Raw genomic sequence first — 20,602 nt, forward strand, 5'->3', positions numbered from 1 at the left:
AGTTAATGAATGAAGTACTAACATCACTAAGTACGCTAGCTAGCATTAATCAACATGGGTTTACATAATTAATCTACAATCACAATGGTCACTAATCTCTCTAAAACTACTTTCTAGCTAGACTCTATAGTATGAAAAAAAAAAGTTTAAAGTTATCGTCTTGGACACTAAAGCAACTATATAAGCAAATATTTTTGTTGGTTAATTAATAATTACTGATGTATGAACTTTAACTTAAGATAAATAACTAATTAAATAAAAAAAATACTATAGTTTATTCAAATAATGAATGCATTAATAAGTGCTAAAGAAAAAATGGCTTTACCCCAATCTACGTTTCATAATTATTCACCAACACACGGAAACAACTGAAACGGAACCGAGAAAAGTGTGCAACTTAATTACCTTCACTTGAAAAGGCTAATCTATTTTTATATACATCTCAAATCAAATAATAGTAACAAATAATAATTCTATCAAATAAATAATGAATAGATAAATGCGACCAATTTAACTTTACCTTTTCCTACTTTCGCCTAATTGTTTCGTTTTTAATGTTTTTCTTTTCTAGCCGTGGATGACTAAAAGCATTTAATAATGTAAAATGATGGGAAGTTTTAGTGGATATTAATTAATTAGGTGTTGCCAACAAAATTTGAAGTAGATGAGTTTTACCCGAAAAGGAGGTGAGCGGTGCAATTTGTAGCTGGGTAAATGTGAGAAGGTTGAATGTCAAAGTAGAATCTAGTATCATAATTGCAGTATTAAATAGATTATTCATATTGCTAGGTAATTTATTGATACTTATATTTAAAACGATATGGGCAACACCTTCTCAACCAAAACAACTCCACCAATTTACTATGAATTCATAAACGTCATTAATGAGACATCATGGAGAAATAAAATCTCCATGTCGTCTATGTCACAATATATATTTTCCATGTCACTATTAATTTATATTTCAATTATATAGTAAGCTTTTATTTCTAATAAAAATGCAAGCCTAAATTTTTTAGAGCCATAAATTATGAATTTATTGACTCTTGGACACTCTGCACTAATAAATGCGTACTCGAAATGACTCTAAGTCTCAACTTATTAGTTAGAACAGAATTGTCTTATTAACGTCACTTAGCACTATATATGTTGAAGTTAGGTAGAATTGTAATTTCTAGAGAGAGGGGATAACTACTTGACTTAAATTTTGGTACCATTTAACATGAATTTAGTATATTTGATGGTGCTTTTTTCTCAACACCCCCACACACATTAATATGCATGTGCCACACTTTACCTCCAGCTTATTATTCTTCATTTCATTGCCATCTCCGCCCCCACAGCTACTAATTCTTCTCTCTCTATCTCTCTCTCCTTGATATATCTATATTTATCTATTTGTTTATTTATATAGTAGTATATATATATACGTGCGTTCTTTTCCATCAAAACACACTATATATAGCTCTTGTTCTTGACAAACATTTTCATTATTTATACACTCACTTACAAAATCAATTGAGTAACTAGGGATATATGGGTATTTTCAAGGATAACGGCGTCGTTTACAAGGCTGCCGACGACATCGATCTCGGCCCCGACAGTGATGAGTTTTATCTCCGAGCAAATGTCAAAGGTTAGCTAAGTTTCAATTCATACTATTGTGTGTGTGAAGTAGACAAGCTTAGGGAATTTATGTAATAGTAACATAGCAATTTTATGTGAAACAAGACATAATGTATATTATCAATAATTATTATTTATCAATATTTACTTCATGCATGCTTACATGCATTGATCTCAAAGAGTAGGAAAATCAGTATATCTGTATATGGTTCATATTTTTTCATCTTTTTTTTTCTTCTATTAAATTTGTTGATGGATATACATACATATGCATATAGCTCCTCGCATGGCTGGTCTCTTGGTGAAAGTGTTTGCTTGGTTGTTGGAGTCTCCAATTTTGGGAGGCATGTTACTCTACTTTCTCAAGAAGAACAATCTAATTCACAAGGTAATTCAATTTCTTGATTTCCTTATTGACTTTTTTGTTAGCTTATTTTTTAGACAAAGTCACCATAAAAATCATAAAATTTTAGTCAATCCCACAAGTTTCAAAAATAGTCGATGATATCATAATTTTAACATTTTCACAATTGTCCCATTAATTTAGATTGGGGGAGGGGAATATGTATGATTTGGAAATTAAGATACTTTAGCCTTATTCAATAGTATTTTCATACTATTTTTTTCTAAATCATGGATTTTAGAAGTCGAAACCAACTTAATTTTAAAAAATATAATTGACTACCTTTTTAAAGTTGCAGGATTAATCTAACTTTGTTATTTTCGGACAATTTACCCTATTTTTTTAATGTAATTAATTATAGTAATGCCAATTGTAAAAACCGATGTATGGAGGTGAAAAGGGCGTTTAACTTATTTGGTGGAAAAGGGGATACCTGTAAAGCCGTATACAAGCAAGGTCCCTTTCTACAAGTCTCTCTTATATTAGTTAGTTTGGAATGATAAAATTGGTATATACAATCATTAATTGAGTTGAAACAAACAATATTTTTTCATATATATAGTTATAGTCACTTAATGGGTGAGTTTATTGAAACCTAACATGAAAAACGGTACCCAAATATTCGGTCCCTTCGATTTGGTACTTGAATTGAAATTCTCAATTTGGTTTTTATATGAGCCATCAAGTTTAATTGTATAATAAGATTTTTTTTATAATTAGTTCTTCAATTCTCAATACTATTCGAATGTCAATCCATTTATCTTCAATAATTCAAATTCTAAAATGCATAACCATGTTTCTTCTGATACAAAATACTCCATTTGTTCCTAAATATACTAATATTCCACTTTAATTCACCACAAATTTTAAGAAATACTCCGTATATATAAAAAAGGGATAAAAATAATAAAAGTGAAATGTGAGTATTTAATAGTAGTAGATATCCAAAACTAATATGAAATATTTAATAGTGGAATGAAATTTAATAGCGAAATAGAATTTTTAGCAAAGATATGGACCATAGTACATAATAATGGGACGAAAGAGTGTCTTCTTTTTAGAGAAATTAATAAATCCATATTTATCACTATATCACATAATGGGATTGTTGTACCACCTTGTTTCGCTTATGTGTAGGCCTACCACTGTCAGTCATTAATTTTATATATGGCGTGAAATACAAATAGATTTAATTAATATATATTAATTCTCAATTAATACTATTAACTATTCAAAATCCCTATAGGCTACAATGGAGTATAAAATTAAGAGAAATTGACAGCTTATATTAAATGAATATAAAGTATAAACAAAAGTTTAATACCTACTTCATTTAAGTGCTCTTATATTAGTACTATTAAAGAAAAGTATTATAGGAGTATTTATTAATATAATGAATGTAATATTATTAATTTCTGGTCAATTTTATGAAAATATTAATCTTGATATATATCATGTATGTTCACAATATAATTATTGGAATTTGTAACATACTATATGTCTGAATATTATGGCTGCATTTCGCAGCTGGTCTCGTTTGCAGAGTTACAAGAAGAGCCACTTTTTGTTCCTTTGCATCCCCATCAAGGTTAGATGTACAATCACTTTTCCAAATTAAGATGACATAGAAATGATTGCATCTTCTTACACAAATTAAGGTTAATTATGCTTCAATTTTGAGTGTATTTTGATTTTGCACACAAAATTAAATTCACTTAATTAGATGGCAACAACTCTTATAAAAATGAGAATTTAATTAGTCATATAAACAGGAGATGAGGAAAAGGAAACAATATACATAGACCCCAATGCAACACCTCAAGAAAAAGTTGAAGAAGCTGCAAAGTGTCTTGGATCATTCGAAGACGAACAAGAGTCTAGGATTCCACAACCTAGTTTCCATCGTTGGACGGTTCTTGACTATGCCACGGCATACAAATCTGGGGAGACAACTCCTACAAAGGTTGCAGAGAGATTCATAGCTTGTGCAAAGGAATCATCGGATATGTCCTTCTTCATCAACTACTGCATCGACGACATTCTTAGTCAGGCTGCAGAATCAACTCTTCGCCATCAACGAGGTGATGAATTCATGCACAAGTAATTAATAATAATTATATGAAATTTTTTCTAGTTTTGCTTAATAGTATAGGATCTGTAGGAGAGGCGATATCCGTGTTAGATGGAGTTCCAGTAGCTGTTAAAGACGAGATCGATTGTATGCCATATCCAACTACAGGTTGTTAATCAATTAGGCAGACTTTTTTTTAGCTATGTTCAATTTTTGAAGTTCTGATAAAAAAATATAGGAGGTACAAAGTGGATGCAGAAAGCGAGGGAATGTAGAAACGATGCGTACTGTGTAAAGTGTCTCCGATCATGTGGTGCCATAATACTTGGCAAAACAAATATGCATGAGCTTGGAGCTGGAATTAGTGGCATCAATCCTCATTATGGGTATATATATATGACACTGCATTTTCTCTTCCAATCAACTCTAATAAAAATACATGATATATAAGTGGTTGTGATTGATTACAGGGCTGCTAGAAACCCTTATAACAGAAGCAAGATTACTGGAGGATCTTCGAGTGGATCGGCTGCAGTGGTAGCAGCCGGATTATGCCCTCTCGCACTTGGTGTTGATGGAGGAGGTACCATTTTTCATATAAAGTGACTAAAATTTCAAGAATTTTCTATTACACACTTACTTGTTTGGTAGGATCTGTAAGGCTTCCTGCAGCTCTTTGTGGCGTGGTTGGCTTCAAACCGACTTTTTCTCGTGTGCCTCATCAAGGGTAACCACACACCGTGCCTATTTCAATCAGGGTAGGATTGGAGGAATAGTAGTGTTAAGGATAAAAATAGTGAATCATTTACTTTAATATGATTTGCAGAGTTCTTCCCATAAACTACACAATAGGGATGGTTGGGATTCTTGCAGCAACAGTTGAAGATGCGCTCGTCGCGTAAGTTGTACGGATTTCTGCTCTCATTTTTCTCTAGAAAACATTGACAGATGTTTAGCCTACAGTTATGCAGCCATTGCTGGAGCAGATGAGTCCGCTACTACTGCAGTGGTTAGTACCTTTTGCATCTATTCTGCTTCCTTCTCCGATCTCTTCGTTCATGAAATCACACCATCATGTGCAGCCCAGAGTAGGCCTGCCCTTGCTCAAGTCTGCAAACTATATGTCTGATCACATCAAGATTGCAAGATATGGAGAGGTTTGTCACAATACAATATTTGTTTTTCTTTCTTGAAGAAAACAGAGTTTATATATGGTGATTTTAGTGGTTCGATGACTGCACCGATGATATCAAAGAATGTTGCTCCAACGCGGTTGCTAAATTATCCGACAAGTATGGATGGAAGGTAACTAACTATATTTGATCTCTATTATTTCATCATCTTTTTTTGAGACTAACTTCGATGGAGTTGGCTGTGTTAAGACTCTAGAGGTGACGATACCAGAGATAGAGGTGATGCGGTTATCACATTACACAACAATTGCATCAGAATGTAGTAACTCAATCAAGAGCTACCTTCAAAATGTGTGAGTATTTTTACTTAATTGTTGCTAATCAAACTATATGGAGTAGTAAAATAGAGAGTATTTCATTGGAATAGGAACAAGGAAGAGATCGGGTGGGATGTGCGTGTAGGCCTTGCTGTATACGACTCCTTCGACAGCAATGAGTATCTGAATGCACAGAAAATGCGGTAACAATAACATCTTATCATGTGTGAGCTTTATCGATCATGTCAAGCTGACGATTTTAACATATTAGTTCATACATTGTATAATCACGCAGGAGACGTCAGCTGCAATTCCACGAGAAAATATTTTCTGTAGCAGATGTCATTGTTACTCCAACCGTTGGGTACAAAATTCATTCTCTCTCTTAGTTTATCTTTCTCGTGTCAAAGTTAACATAACATTTTGGTTACAGTGTGACTGCTTACACAATAAAGGATGACGCCTTGAAAACCGGTGAACTAGACTACATAAATGGAGGTATCAAATCTTATAGTATTTTGTTAAATTAGTAGTGAAAGAAGGTTATTAATTATGGATCATGGAATATTTGCAGCTGCATTAGTACGATATCAGATAGCTGGAAACTTTTTGGGACTACCTGCTGTCACTGTTCCTGTACTCATCAAATTTCTCACCTTTCTAATTAATTTGCCAAAATTTCATTCAAAATTAATGAATTTTTGTGACATTTATATTTTGATGGCAGGTTGGTTATGATAGAAGTGGGTTGCCAATAGGGCTGCAGTTTATAGGGAAGCCATGGTCAGAGTCTTTGTTGATTTACATTGCATCTGCTATGCAAGTAAGTGTTTTTTACACCAATTGTTATAGTATATATTAAAGGGTAGCAGTTAAAAAAACATAGTTTAAATTTATATTTGTAAAAGTTGGGTCTTTGATTCTGTGCAGGCACTATGTATATCAGGATGCAAGAAGCCAGAGGTGTTTTATGACATGCTGGCTAAGGAGTAAACTTTGTCAAGTTTGTGTAACAAACAATAATGTAGTAACTGTTCTGCGTACTAAACATGATGCAATAATACCATCTCAGCATTGCGAACCATCGCTGGAAGCTTCTCGCACTTGTCAGAGAATTGTTGGAGAGAAAATTGTCATATGGATTCATAGTATTTACTAGTGGCTCAATGACCTCTGCCTATAAACAGTTTAACTGTAGAATTTTCAATGACATTGCCTAATGTGATCACACATATGTATACCAAATATAGGAAACTGAGGAATGTACAGTGGTGGAAATAGACCCTACCTGAATGAGTAAACACTTCCGAGTGTCCAATATGAGCAGCCTCCAACACAGTTTTACGCTGAAGTCGGAATAATTAACTTCGATCTGAGCAAGGGCCAGATAAAAGGCCTTGGAGGCGATCCTTCATCAAAATACCATGCCATACGATATCAATAGGATGGTTTGTCCTACTATTTATTCCCTGTCATGATACCTAAAGCACGGTTTGAGAAAGTCTCATATGCTCGAACACTTGCTTGTTATGAACAATCAAACCCTTTCTAAATCAGGAACCTTGCAACGAAAGCACCACTCACACATCTGAGATTTGATAGATTTGAACAAGAAAACGCAACATGCTTGTTTGAGATCACCGTCAACGGCTCCCTGTGATCTGTTCTGCTGACTTGTTGGTTGTCTTCAGCAGACCATCTTGAGGCCAACTCCTTAGAAAACAAGTGACACACAATTCAGTGCAAGTCAGTGCAATGTTGTGCAGTGCAAACATTCTCACATTTATCACAATAAGTGGTTTTTATTTGCATCTATACCTATATAGATATATTCTTCGAAATATAATAGTACTACTATATAATAGGGAATCTGTAAAAAAGACACATTTTACGCCAACATGTAACCACAGCAGTTGTAGTAGTCTTCTTCAATGGCGGCCTACCCTTTATTGTCGACCACCATTGCTGACAACTGCTCCTCGAATTGATCCTCCTTCAATGTGATGTTCAAGTCGTGCCATCTCATTGTTGCAAATCAATTTCTCTGGTTTTTGGTGTGGAATCGATTTCTTCGTCTCCGCCCTTCTTCTTTGCTTATCTAGATAGCAATCATCGCCATTCCATCAACAACAAACACATTCAAACACTCGGGGGCTACTTGGTATGATGGAATGGAATGGTGGAATGGAATGTGATTCCTACTTCCATTCTATTCATTTGCTTGGTGTGATGGAATGAATGAGTGAATGGATGAAAATGCAAAGGAAATCTAAGGAAATTGATATTTCATTCCTATCTTCATTCTATTCCAACCTCCATTCCATTCCATCATACCAAGCATGGCCTCAGTCCACCATACTACCACCATTGCCTCCACCCCTATTCTTCAATGCTTCTATTGTCCATTCTCCAGCAATTCCATGGCACCTTTGAAAAATAATGATTTCTTGCTTTGAAGACTAGATGCTTACACATAATGTTCAAATAAAAATGTTTTAAAAATAAGAATGGTAGAAGTAACTGATTGCACACTGCGCTTATATGCACTAAAGTGTAAAGAATATGCGCTGATATGCACTAAATGGATAAATATATAAACTTAATATGCATTGAATGGATAAAAAATTTGCACTAACTAATCTTCAAAATGAAAACATGATAATCTGCTTTAAAAGGAATAATATTGATAATAGATTCTAAGAAGATATTATATGCAATCAAACAAAGTTCTGCTCCAAATAAACGCATTTATATGATTCAATTTTATATTTAAAGCTAACCTCACCGTTCTCATGGCGCTCGTGTTGGCTTCCCCAACATCTTCGTTTAAATCCAGATTCAGATCAATTTCTCCGGTTTTTGGTGTGGAATCGATTTCATCGTCTCCTCCCCCTCATGCCTACATCCGCCATGAATGCCTTTGATTCAACCACGTTAACCACTTTGTGTAAGACTGTGTACAATCTTTGTGCTAGTGAAGTGCACTAATAGTACTCCTAGTTGTTCATGCTCTTAGACAACACAATCTTGAATGGCATTGTATAATAGTACAATCATGCAGTCGTCAATCGTCATCCTCTTCTTCATTGATGGCCTTCCCCTTGTCATTAACCACCATCCCTGACAACTGCTCCTCGAATTGATCCTCCTACAATTCGATGTTCAAATCGAACCATCTCATTGTTTCAAATCAATTTCTCTGGTTTTTGGTGTGGAATCGATTTCTTCATCTCCAACCTTCTTCTTTGCTTTATCCAGATAGCACTCATCACCATTCCCATCAACTACAAACTCATTCAAACACTCCTCCACCATACTACCACCATCGCCTCCAACCCCTCTTCTTCAATACTTTGCAACTGAAATATCTCGAGTTCCAGCTCTGACTCTCCGGCATGAGTAGCCTACTGACCATTCTTCAGCTATTCCTTCAATCCTTTCAAAATTATATGATTACTTGCTTTGAAGACTTGACTTTTACACATATAATATACTGTTCAAATAAAATTGTTTTAAAAATAAGAATGGTAGAACTGACTGCTCACTGCACTTATATGCACTAAAGTGTAAAGTATATGCACTGATATGCAGTAAATGGATAAATATATAAACTAATATGCACTAAATGTCTGAATGTACAAAAAAATTGCACCAACTAAACTTCAAAATAAAAGCATGATAATGTGCTCTGAAAGGAATAATATTGATGGATAGTTTCTTAGAAGACATATATGAAATCAAACAAAGTTCTCGCTCCAATTAAACTACTTTATTTACTTCAATTTTCTATTTAAAGCTAAAACTCATTTACACCTAAAGCCAAAAGCCTTTTAGTTTTATATCTCCAAAGGAACGCAGTTTAGCCATTGCGCTTACCAGGCCACAAAAATCCAACCCTCAATGCAATGCCAACTCTTTAAGAGCACAAACTTCAATGGCATTGCCTAATGTGATTTTTGTGCATAACAAAATAGGAAATTGATGAATACACAGTAAATGAACTATACCAACTTTAATGGGATTGCCTAATGTGATTTTTTGCATAACAAAATAGGAAATTGATGAATACACAGTAAATGAACTATACCAACTTTAATGGCATTTCCTAATGTGATTTTTTGCATAGGAAATTGATGACAATACAGTAAAGGAACTAGACCAACCTGAGTGCAAAATGGATATCATCAAACAACAACATGGAGTCATGGAAGAAGGGAGAAGCTTCTCGAATCGATCCTCCTTCACATCGAACCATCTCATTGTCTTTGCGGCGCTCGTGCTGGCTTCCTCGGCCTCTTCGTTTAAATTCAAATCAATTTCTCAGGTTTTTGGTGTGGAATCGATTTCTTCATCTCCGCCCCCTCTTGTCCACCTCCACCTTGAACGCCTCTGCTTCAACCACCTTAACGACTCTGTGTAAGACACCACTCTTTGCAATACTGTGTGCAATCTTTGTGCAAAGTTCACTACTACTGCTAGTACTCCTAGTTGCTCATGCTCTTAGACCGCACACTTTGAATGGCATCGCCTAATAGTACAATCTCCAACGGCCTCTGCCTAGATAATCTTTAATATGTATACTACATATAGGAAATTGATGAATACACAGTGAAGGAAATAGACCAACGTGAAGGAGCAAATACTTCAATCTTCCAATGTGAGCGGCCTCAATCGGAGTTTCATGCTATAAAAAGACTTGGAAATGACGCCTTCTATTGGTCCTCTTGGCGTATTCCGTGCCGTCCGGATATTTCACCCCTCCAATCTTCTTATGACCTCAAGTGCGCAACCAAGCTAGCAAACTGAAAGATACTGAGTAGGAGAAGCTCTAGACATTCTCTGGCGGCATTAGAAGACAGGGGAGATGCAAGACCTTCCTTCCAAAAGAAGAGCTTGCGTGAAGCCCTTCCGCCTCCCCACCATGACAAACTCTCCCATTGCTCCTCCTTTAGAGTTGGGGCAATTTCGTTTGCGTTTGCCCCTTCTACCTTTGGGTATTTGCGGCACTCGCTGTGGCCTGTGTAAATCTTCTCACAATGTGAGAAGCTGAGCCAATCGTCGCTGCAGAATCGACACTGTTTGTCCCTTCTGCATACTTTGCACTCTTTGTCCCTTCCGCATACTTTGCATAGCGGTGTAGATTCGACTCCTTCTGATTGATGCCACAAAAACCATAGCTAATTAGACAGCCATTACAAAGTTATGGTTTGATGCAAATTTTTAATAAAATCCAAATCATGTCCACACTCATTGAGTTATGATACTAAAACAAGATCTACTAACATAAAATTACAATCTCAGTTTTATTTCTAGACACTTATTAACCAGAAATTATTGAATTCTATTGTTTTGGAAACTGGCATTGCTACTTTAATCTTGATATCTTTCACCTACTATCTACAGCAATTCCATGACATCTTTGAGAATGATCTGGTTTCTCAACTTGGAGACGTGATTTATTGATTATAAAATAATTATATATGCACTAAAGTGAAAAATATAAGCACTGATATGCACAAAATGGATAAATATATGCACTGATATGCGCTGAATGTAAACGGTATTGTTTTGGTCTAAGGTTCAAAAAGATAAAAAAAGCTTGGACAGAGTTGAAATGCTAATAAAGTAAAAAGGACACTCACAAAATGGTGTGAATTGAAAAGTGATTGCTCAAACACGCTAAAACACACACCCTCTTTTTATGTTATTTTCTGAGCTATCAGTCTCTCTATCTCTCCAAAGAATCTCCCTGAATATGAGAAGAGACGGTGTATCGCTTTTCATGCGTGATGGTGCAATTTATATCGCACCACTAACCAAATGTGAGTTATGATACTATTACAAGATCTACTAACATTAAACTCTAATCTCGGTTTTATTTCTAGACACTAATTAACATAGAAATGATTAAATTCTACGATTGTTTTTGAAACTGGCTTTGCTACTTTAATCTTGAAATCATTCACCTACTTTCTCCGGAAATTCCATGACATCTTTGAGAATAATATGATTTCTCGATTTGAAGACATTACTTATTGATTATTAAATAATTTCATATGCACTAAATGGATAAATATATGCACCGAAATGCGCTGAACATACAAAATATCTGCACAAATCGATCTTGACAAAGATGATAATGCGCTTTGAAAGGAATATTATTGAATGAATAGAGTTCTCACTCCAAACAAATTCAATTTTTTGGTGTATGCATTAGGCTATCGGCGAACTGCTAGGAGAAGCCTACTAATTCAATATTTTAAGGTTATTTAATTGAAGGTAAAGAGATGGAGTTTAATTATTAGAGAGCTTTCTAGTCTTGAGTTTTCTTCCAGTTACAAAGTTTTAGGTTTTAGTTCCATATTTGGTACAAAAGTGTATATGTTTCGATGAACGGAATTAACGAAAGCGTTTTGAGTCCTTCTGATATAAAAAAAATATATAAAGGCCAAAGCGGTGGGTGGCTATTTTGATGACATAAAAAAAACCGAAAGTACAAAATAATATCGTTCTGTCCTTATGTTTTAATAGAGTATAAAAGTCTGGTAAAGCAGTTTGCGATTATCTAAATATAAAAATAGAAAACTTTGTCATTTTGGCTTTAGGTTTAAATAGAAATATAGAGGCTACATTTTATTGCCATTTTGATGATATAGCAAAATAGGAAAAGATTTAAAGACCAAACGACGTCGTTTCCCTTATGTTTTAAAATATAAAAAAGGCTCAGGCAGCACTACAAGGCGCTACCCCGAGCCATAAAGATCCAACTATAGTAAGATTACAGCTAATGACATCTGCCTAGAAACTATTTTTCATCACAATAGTCACTGGCATTGCTTAATGTGATCATGTGTACCAAATATAGGAAATGGAAGAATACACACTAAAGGAACAGACCAACCTGAACGAGCAAGTAATTAAAGTTTCCAACATGAGCAGCCTACATCGCAGTTTCACGACAGCAGCAGGCGTAATTTGGATAGGACCAGAGGCCAGAGAAAAGGCCGTGGAGGCGATCCACTGGCATGATACTCAATGCCTGGCTCGTGAAATTCTTTGTGGACTCCAAAGTGAGTGGCAAGAGATCCCATTACTCCAGGAGCAATACCTCTGTATAAGCCTATCCAACGATTACACTTTTATCTCTAATATGAGTATATAAGATGACACATTTCAACTCTAAAAATTTATCAAATAAACCATAGAAGATGAAAGCAACAACCAAACGACACTAACTACTATTTGGATTCTAAAAGCAACAACCCAACTAATTTGATTTAGAGAAATCAAAATATCTTGTACTATTACCCTACATATCTTGGATTTGCATGCGTGCCTTAATTGTGTCAATCGCCCCACATAAAAACTCCATCCACACTAAAAAAGTTTAATGTTGGCATTTAATCAAACACCTCTTGCGATATTTCAAAATAGTAGGAGTAGTATAATTCGTTCATCAAACAATCACTTTCATCTGAAAATAGTCTTACCAAGGAATTGATTATGGTGGTTTCGGCTGAGCGTGAGTGGTTTTCCGATTTCGCAGATGGTGGAGTGGTCGGCCGTGGAAGCTCGCTAGGGTTTATTGTTCTTATCTTTTCTCAATTTAATTTAATATGCTCCAACGTCAGTTAATTTAGATAATTAAATTAATTTAAATATAAAAAGTTAAATTTCTTATTTTAAGAGGTGAGGATATTTCGGTGATTTGTAAATTGAGAAAAAAAGAACCGTCGCCTGAGTGATTCGAACACTCGCGGGGAAACCCCATGTACTTAGCAGGCACACGCCTTAACCACTCGGCCAAAGCGACAATTTGTTTGGTCTTGCTTTATAAATACTAGTATATCACCCGTGCTATGCACGGGATATGACATTTTCAAATAATAGAGATAAATGTTAAGGTAAGTAGATTAAAATATAAAATCAAGAGAAATGTACTTCTATCAACTTGTATACGGTTTTAATTTTTTATATAAGTGGAATAAAATCAAATAAACAAATGACAAAGTGGAGATGTGCGACTAAGAATTAAAGAGCATATGTTAATCATAATAAGTTATACACATAAAGGATGCAACTAAGGATCAAAGAGGAAAACTTCATATAGTTTGAATAAACAAATTGTTCATACAATTTGAATAAGATATACACATAAAGAGGAAAACATCATATAATTTAAATAAATAAATAGTTCAACAATTTTACGTGTCACATGTGAATATCAAAATTTTGTCATCAAAATAAACAATTTTAAATAATGCATTTCATTGAATCATAACATACTTAGTAAAATATTTTTAACGCAATTAAATAATATGACATTTCACCTAAAGTATTTCTTCTGTATATATGATATTTATTTTTAATTATTATCCACACGGCACAATATCTTATGCCTCGATGCGTATATATATATAACAGTATTATGATTATAAAGATTGAGTGTTATTGAATTAAACAAAAAAAAAGGTTTAAGAATACTCCCTCTGTGCGAGCCAAGATGACACATTTATATTTTTGGTAATTTTTTCTCTCCAGTTAATGTACTCTACCACTTTTTCTATCTCTATCCCTTCATACACCCACTCTTTCTTTCTTCATTTATACATACACCCACTCTTTCCAAACATATTCTCCTTCCGTCCCAGATGGATTACGTAAAATTTCCCATAAACTATAAAATTGATAATAGAAATCACAAATTTAGGCGTTATTTTTTTTTCTCATGACGGGCCAGAAGGTGGATCCAGATGGATTATGTTACATTTTTAATTGTAGTTGTTGTTACTTCTCTTCACGTGGCATATGATGTGTAAAATCACATGGTTAAAATTAAAACATTTAAGAAACAAAATCATATATTAGCCGATTTAAAGTGCGGTTTGTTAGTCAAATTCTTAAATTTATCGAAAAATCTAGGAAGGAAATAACATTGTAAGATGTTAAATTTTTGGTGTGCAGAAGACGCAAACTGTCCACGTAGATCGTATTTTGCCGGAATATTTTAAAAGTGGATCGGGGTGGAAAAAAATAATCTCCGCCAAAGTTTATGCTTTTCACACCACTTTTATAGTTTATAAGAAATGGAGTAGCCGATTTTTGAAAAAATTAATAATTTTAAGGACCAAAATCATCTTAAATATATGAATGCAAATAATTAAGGCTAAACGTGATAATTTATACATTAAATAAACAGAAAATTATATACTATCAAACCTCAATGCATCTCTTTCCTTCAGACTAAAAGTGATAAAAAAATTTTCCATATATTCATTATTCTAAAGATATGAAAAGGCTAAAATAACCGGGCAGTACTTATTCCGTTCAATAAAATAAAATTTAATAAAATGTCAACTAATTTATCTTTATTTCAAAATATTTACTTTTAAAATGTTTTTAGTAATAACTAAAACTTGCCGTATTTCAATTATATTTTTCATAGGTCCAATTAGTATTAAATGATTATATATGTCAGATTAGTATTCATAATGACTAATGAGTAGTATTAAATTAAATTTACATTTTATAATTAATGTAATTATGTGACTCCAATTATTGAAATGTAATCTAAATAAGAACTATCTTCACTTTTTATTATATCAAACCCATAAGAAAACATTAGTCCAAATATATATGTACAAGTCATTTTTATATTTATTTTAACCTAGCCTTAAATAAGGAGAGAGAGGCTCTCCCTTTTCTCCTGCACCGCCAAGTGTCGGCATGCAACTCCGGCGCCTCCTTCTTATCTCCAGCGTCTGTCTCCCTCTCTCATTCGATCCGGATCTCTCTCCTTCTCTTTGGTTCAGCCGCCGTCGTAGTTTTCCCTTTTCATCAACTCTGTCCGTATCTACCGACGCCACCACTGCCATCCGCCGAACCCGCATGGCGCCATTGTTGTCCATGCCTACTTGCTGATGGTAAGATCCTTTCTATTTTATATGAGCTTAAAGATCTTTTCTATTTTATATGAGCTTAAATTTCGTCAAAACTTACAATTTTTTAAACAAACAAAATTCAGTTTTTCATCATGTATGCGCAATCAAAATTTTAATTAGCTGTAATGATCGCTAGTAATAAAAATTAGTAGTAGCAATAATCTAATTAGCTGTAACGACAACTATTTTAATCAAATGAAATCAATTATAGAGCCCTTAAAGTGTTTTCTTAAAATTAAAAAGAAATTATTAAGCCGAAATAAATGTTGTTAAATTATTGCAAATCTTGACTTTGACTCTATCAATGCCTCTACTTTCGCCCCACACCAGAAATTCCGCCTACATGCGATACCAAATGCTGCATCATTCAGATAAATCTTTTAAATAAGAATAACATATCTCTATCTTCACTTCAAATGCAGTCTCAAATGCTCAATATGTGACCCTGCGAAATATGGAATTAAGTAAGTAAATCTGACAAAATAAATCTTAATTTCAAAATTAAATACAAAAAACATTATACTGTAGAACATTAAACATAGTACATCCAACTTCTTATTATTTATTGATTGGCGGAATAGGAAGTTAAGAAATTCTCTCTCCCATCGACAAAGATGTGAGAATTGGTATTTATAGAGGATTGCAGAGTGATTTTGACTCCATTTCTCACATTTGAGTTCAAATCTCATCACTATTTCAAATTTATCCGACTTTCAAAATGACAAAATTTGCATAATTTGATTGCAACACGTATTTTAACATGTATTAACTCATTAACTACTGGTTTATTTCCATTTCCTAATATTTTAAAATTCTGCATTGATTTACTCAATGTTCTATATACTAACTCACGTGGTATTATCCAAGTTTCACCATAAATCATTGGTACATAGTATATAACCATGTATTTATAAGTATGTACAGTACAAATTTCAGAAGCATTGCGCACTTTTTTGGAGTATATCATTCACTTAAGTCACTCGACCTCCAATTTATGGACTACTTTGTTTCAAGTTTTAGAGTAGTAATATACCCTCAAAACAATGACTAAAAAAATTTCATCAATCTTTGTGCCGAAAATAGCCAGCTTAAAAATTGTTGATTAATACCCCATATAAAAAGATTTTCTACAATAGCCAACTTAAAAATTGTTGATTAACAGTATATAATTTTTTTAACAATATTTCCTTCGTATTTTAAACAAATACAATATCCTAAACTATGCAATGGTATTCAAAGATAAAATATTGTAAATAGTAAATGTTGTCTGTAAACTGAAAATAAATTCAATTTTTTTTAGCAAATTGATTAATTTATTTGCATCGTCAAAAAGCATTTTTTACATCAATAACACTTTCACGTTGTTTATGCTTATTATTTAATCGACAATGTTATTTTATTTAATGGAGTAATTTATAGTTTATCTCGTCTCATAACATTCTCAAATGTTAAAGTAATCTAAATTAGAATTTTTGGATTACTTTATTACACAAATGTTTATTTATTACTCCATGGAATAAATATGTTTACCGTAATACCGTTTGATTAATAGTTGAAGCAATAAACTCAGCGTTTTAACTACATGGCCAATATAATTTGTAGCAGCTTGTGTCAGAAAGTTTTTTTAGTGGCTATATTTAGTGGGAGAAAGCTAGCTTTTGAGCCTAGAACACATTTTTTTATGCAGAATGGCGGTGGAGAATCCTCTACATGCACAATGAATGCTACATATATGTTCCATAGTGTATACAATATGGTCTACTTACATTTTATGAAGTTTGGCGGTAAAAATGGGCCCTCAAAAACTGTGGCTTTATATATGTATAGATATTGTATCATGTTTGGTTCATGAGATTGAACCTTGCAACTTAATCCTAGATGGATAGTCTCATTATAATTAGTCATAGCCTCCCCCTCCAACTAAAATAATCACACAACTTAATCCTGGATGGATAGTCTCATGATTATTAGCCATGACAACCGAACGTCACCTTGTGAGATTATTTTAGTCATGGGGGTTAGCTATGACTAATTATCCCATGATTATTCATCTGGGATTGAGTTGTGGGATTGAATCTCATGAACCAAATGCACTACAAAGTTAATCCCGAATACAATCTTGCAAACCAAACACCCCCTATTATATCTAGGAGTCTCGATTCTAGATAGAGTGACTAGTATTCTGATTCTTCATCAAGCATGCTCGTGAATGTAAAGGTAAGATATTATAAGTGCAAACTCATATCATGTGACAGAACATGACAAGTTTGAAACATTGTGTTACGTCATATTACCCTTAATGCGCATATATGATGTGGGTTTTCTAATTTTGTAACAATGATAATTTGGGTAAAGGATTGCTCTTATTACTTTATATTGCAAAGAGTGCATGTGTAGAGTGATGTATTGCATATGGCTTGGATAAACGTTTTGAAGCATCTATTCCAAATTAGAATTTGCAGCAACATGGTTCTTTCAAGTCAAGCTTCCTCTTCTTTAGGACCCAATGGCGGTCGACGTCGACGTTATTGTCTTCCGGTGGCCAGAAGACAACCTTTGACTTGCAAGCGGATTTCCTCCGCCGACCAAAGTTTGGAAACTGGGTGATATTTTTACTGTTTTTGCAAACTTTCATAGGTATTTGATTTTTGTCGGTCTTTTTTATTGGTTTTTGAATAGTTATGTAAAATACAAGTGCTTTGTGGTGTATATAGAGAGAGACTGGTCAAATTCAGGGCACATATATAAAGCAAGTAATCTAGTTATATAGCTTTGTTATTTGTGTGACAAGATTTAATCAGATTTAGTTGTTTCAATTTTGTTCAATTCTTTTATTATGAAATTTTAGGTATTTAAGTCACAGTTGAATGTGATTACATATGTTGTCCTTTGGAATTTGAATTTATTTATATGAAATGTTTATAACAGTCGCCATAAAAAGTTTATTTCATATTACGGGAAGATTATATGAAATGTTTATAACAGTCGCCATAAAAAGTTATTTTTTGAGAACTTTCAGTCACCATTTTCAGAAAATACTCCGTGTTTATTGTTGTTGCTGGCAAAGGTACTCCAAATGTTGCCAGAATTTGCGAGCACACCCTATGCTCGGAAACGAGCTTTTTATTGTAGTGAAGGAACACATATTTTGATGTTGTGGTAGGTCAAGTTGTGGAAGGAAGAATTGGCTAAGAAAATGTTACAAAAACATTTAGTTGAAGTATATATAATTTACTCAACAATGATAATAAAATAAAGTAGATTGTTAAATGTAATTTCCGAAAAAACATGTAGTAATAAAAAAGAACACATATTTTGATGTTGTGGTAGGTCAAGTTACATGCAAGGGAGATTTTGTTAAGAAAATGTTAGAAAAACAATTAATTATTGAGTAAAGGCCAAACTGGTCCTGTGCCCGTTTTATGATTTTGGTCATAAACATTATCTTTTGAATTTTTTGGTCCTGTACATTTTAAATCGGATCACAATTGGTCCTCCGTTAACAATTCCGTTAATTTTATAACAGTCAACGGGTTTAACCCAATGTTGACCAACTTAAGCTCTTAGTTATGTTTTATAACTCACTAGTTATATGCTTAATTATTTTAATAAATTATCATTTAATATTGTAATTCAAAAAAAACAACATCAATAACAGAACTATTTTCTCACCGTCTCAAACTAATTTCCGTATACTCCACAAAATCAATATAGGATGAGCTGAAAAATTTGCTCAAAGATGCAGAGTTCATCACCATCAAGCTGTACCATTACACATGAAGACCATTTCAATGCAATTCCACCTCCAAAAAATCAAAGTAGTACTGGAGTATTATATACACACTTAATGATATAATCTAACAAACAACAAGACCTCGATTCCAAACGAATAAATCAATAACGAATACTTAAACACAGTACTAAAAAATGTATTTTTGTTGCTCTCTTCACTCACTCTTGCCAACATCCACCGCCGCAACGTCGGCCACCGCCTTAATCTCCTCAAGCTTCTGCAGCACATCCTTCACAATCGACGCCACCTACTGCGGCAGATCCAGCCCGTCTTTCGCCTTGCTCGGAGACTTCCCCGTCAGGAGCTCCAGCACGATCACACCGAGGCCCAGATTTTACCCTTTTCCGCAAGCGGCAGCGGCGGCGTCTTGATTTTTTAGTGATGCAGACTTGCTTGTAAATATAAAGGGGGAAAAAAGTAAATTAGGTCTTGTTCTTTTTTTTTTCTTTTTTTTTTTTTTTTTTCTGTGTTTGGTGTTTGGAATGAGGGGTTTTGTTTTGATTGTTTGATGGTGATGAATCTCTGTGAAAAAATAGTTCTGTGATTGATGTTTTTTTTGAACTTCTCATTTTTTTTAATATTATTTAATTTATATGTTAAATGATACTCCCTCCGTCCCCGAATACTTGATTCAGTTTGCCATTTCGGTCTGTCCCCGAATACTTGACACAGTTCACTTTTTTCATTTTTGATAGTGGACCACATATTCCACTAACTCATTCCTACTCACATTTATTATAAAACTAATACTTTAAAGTAGGACCCACATCCCACCAACTTTTTCAACACATTTTCCATTACATTTCTTAAAACTAGTGCCGGGTCAAACCGTGTCATGTATTCGGGGACGGAGGGAGTAATTTATTAAAATAATTAAGGATATATTAGTGAGTTAAAAATCATAATTAAGAGTTTAAGTTGGTCAATATTGGGTTAAACCTGTTGACTGGTATAAAATTAACGGAATTGTTAATGGAGGACCAATTGTGATCCGATTTGAAATGTACAAGACCAAAAAATTCAAAAGATAATGTTTAGGACCAAAATCGTAAAATGGGTATATGTTCAGGACCAGTTTTGGCATTTACTCTTAATTATTTGAAGTGAGGAGTCTTTCTAATTTACTCAACAATTGTATTAAAATAATTTAAATAAATAAATAAATAAAAGGTCCTACCGGGAGTCGAACCCAGGTCGCTGGATTCAAAGTCCAGAGTGCTAACCACTACACCATAGAACCCCTACGTGGAACATTTTGGGTAGTATATAAACATTTGTTACTAACATTTAGACTAAACAATGTACATTCGGAAAATTA

At 33.8% G+C, this 20,602-nt stretch overlaps 1 protein-coding gene, 1 long non-coding RNA gene and 2 other non-coding genes across 18 annotated transcripts; 1 reads left to right on the top strand and 3 right to left on the bottom strand.

Moving 5' to 3' along the window:
* Nucleotides 1-1,367: 1,367 nt before the first annotated feature.
* LOC125205262 (fatty acid amide hydrolase-like) lies at nt 1,368-6,634 on the top strand. The gene is made up of 19 exons (XM_048104091.2): nt 1,368-1,636; nt 1,905-2,014; nt 3,557-3,617; nt 3,802-4,110; nt 4,191-4,268; nt 4,339-4,486; nt 4,571-4,683; nt 4,752-4,827; nt 4,927-4,998; nt 5,064-5,109; nt 5,183-5,257; nt 5,325-5,405; nt 5,483-5,586; nt 5,661-5,753; nt 5,846-5,914; nt 5,984-6,048; nt 6,125-6,186; nt 6,278-6,373; nt 6,481-6,634. The coding sequence occupies exons 1-19, from the start codon at nt 1,537-1,539 to the stop codon at nt 6,541-6,543; spliced, it is 1,821 nt and encodes a 606-aa protein (XP_047960048.1). The 5' UTR covers nt 1,368-1,536; the 3' UTR covers nt 6,544-6,634.
* On the bottom strand, nt 4,911-13,185 carry LOC125205263 (uncharacterized). 15 transcript variants are annotated; one of them, XR_016132688.1, is made up of 8 exons: nt 13,041-13,185; nt 12,452-12,670; nt 9,714-10,702; nt 8,336-8,986; nt 7,494-7,977; nt 6,839-7,263; nt 5,118-5,210; nt 4,911-5,031 (listed from the first exon to the last, which is right to left on the bottom strand). It is a non-coding gene; the product is annotated as an uncharacterized LOC125205263 (long non-coding RNA). The 15 variants fall into 15 exon arrangements; XR_016132687.1 differs by having other exon boundaries at nt 5,118-5,217; XR_016132686.1 differs by lacking the exons at nt 4,911-5,031; nt 5,118-5,210 and adding an exon at nt 6,604-6,727.
* Nucleotides 13,186-13,281: 96 nt separating this feature from the next.
* On the bottom strand, nt 13,282-13,363 carry TRNAS-GCU (transfer RNA serine (anticodon GCU)). The gene has a single exon. It is a non-coding gene; the product is annotated as a tRNA-Ser (tRNA).
* Nucleotides 13,364-20,452: 7,089 nt separating this feature from the next.
* On the bottom strand, nt 20,453-20,524 carry TRNAQ-UUG (transfer RNA glutamine (anticodon UUG)). The gene has a single exon. It is a non-coding gene; the product is annotated as a tRNA-Gln (tRNA).
* Nucleotides 20,525-20,602: the final 78 nt, after the last annotated feature.

The sequence above is a fragment of the Salvia hispanica genome, chromosome 6 (genome assembly GCF_029641045.1).
Source record: "Salvia hispanica isolate PSC_SH4W2 chromosome 6, Shi_PSC_v1, whole genome shotgun sequence".
In the NCBI taxonomy this organism is placed as follows: domain Eukaryota; kingdom Viridiplantae; phylum Streptophyta; class Magnoliopsida; order Lamiales; family Lamiaceae; genus Salvia; species Salvia hispanica.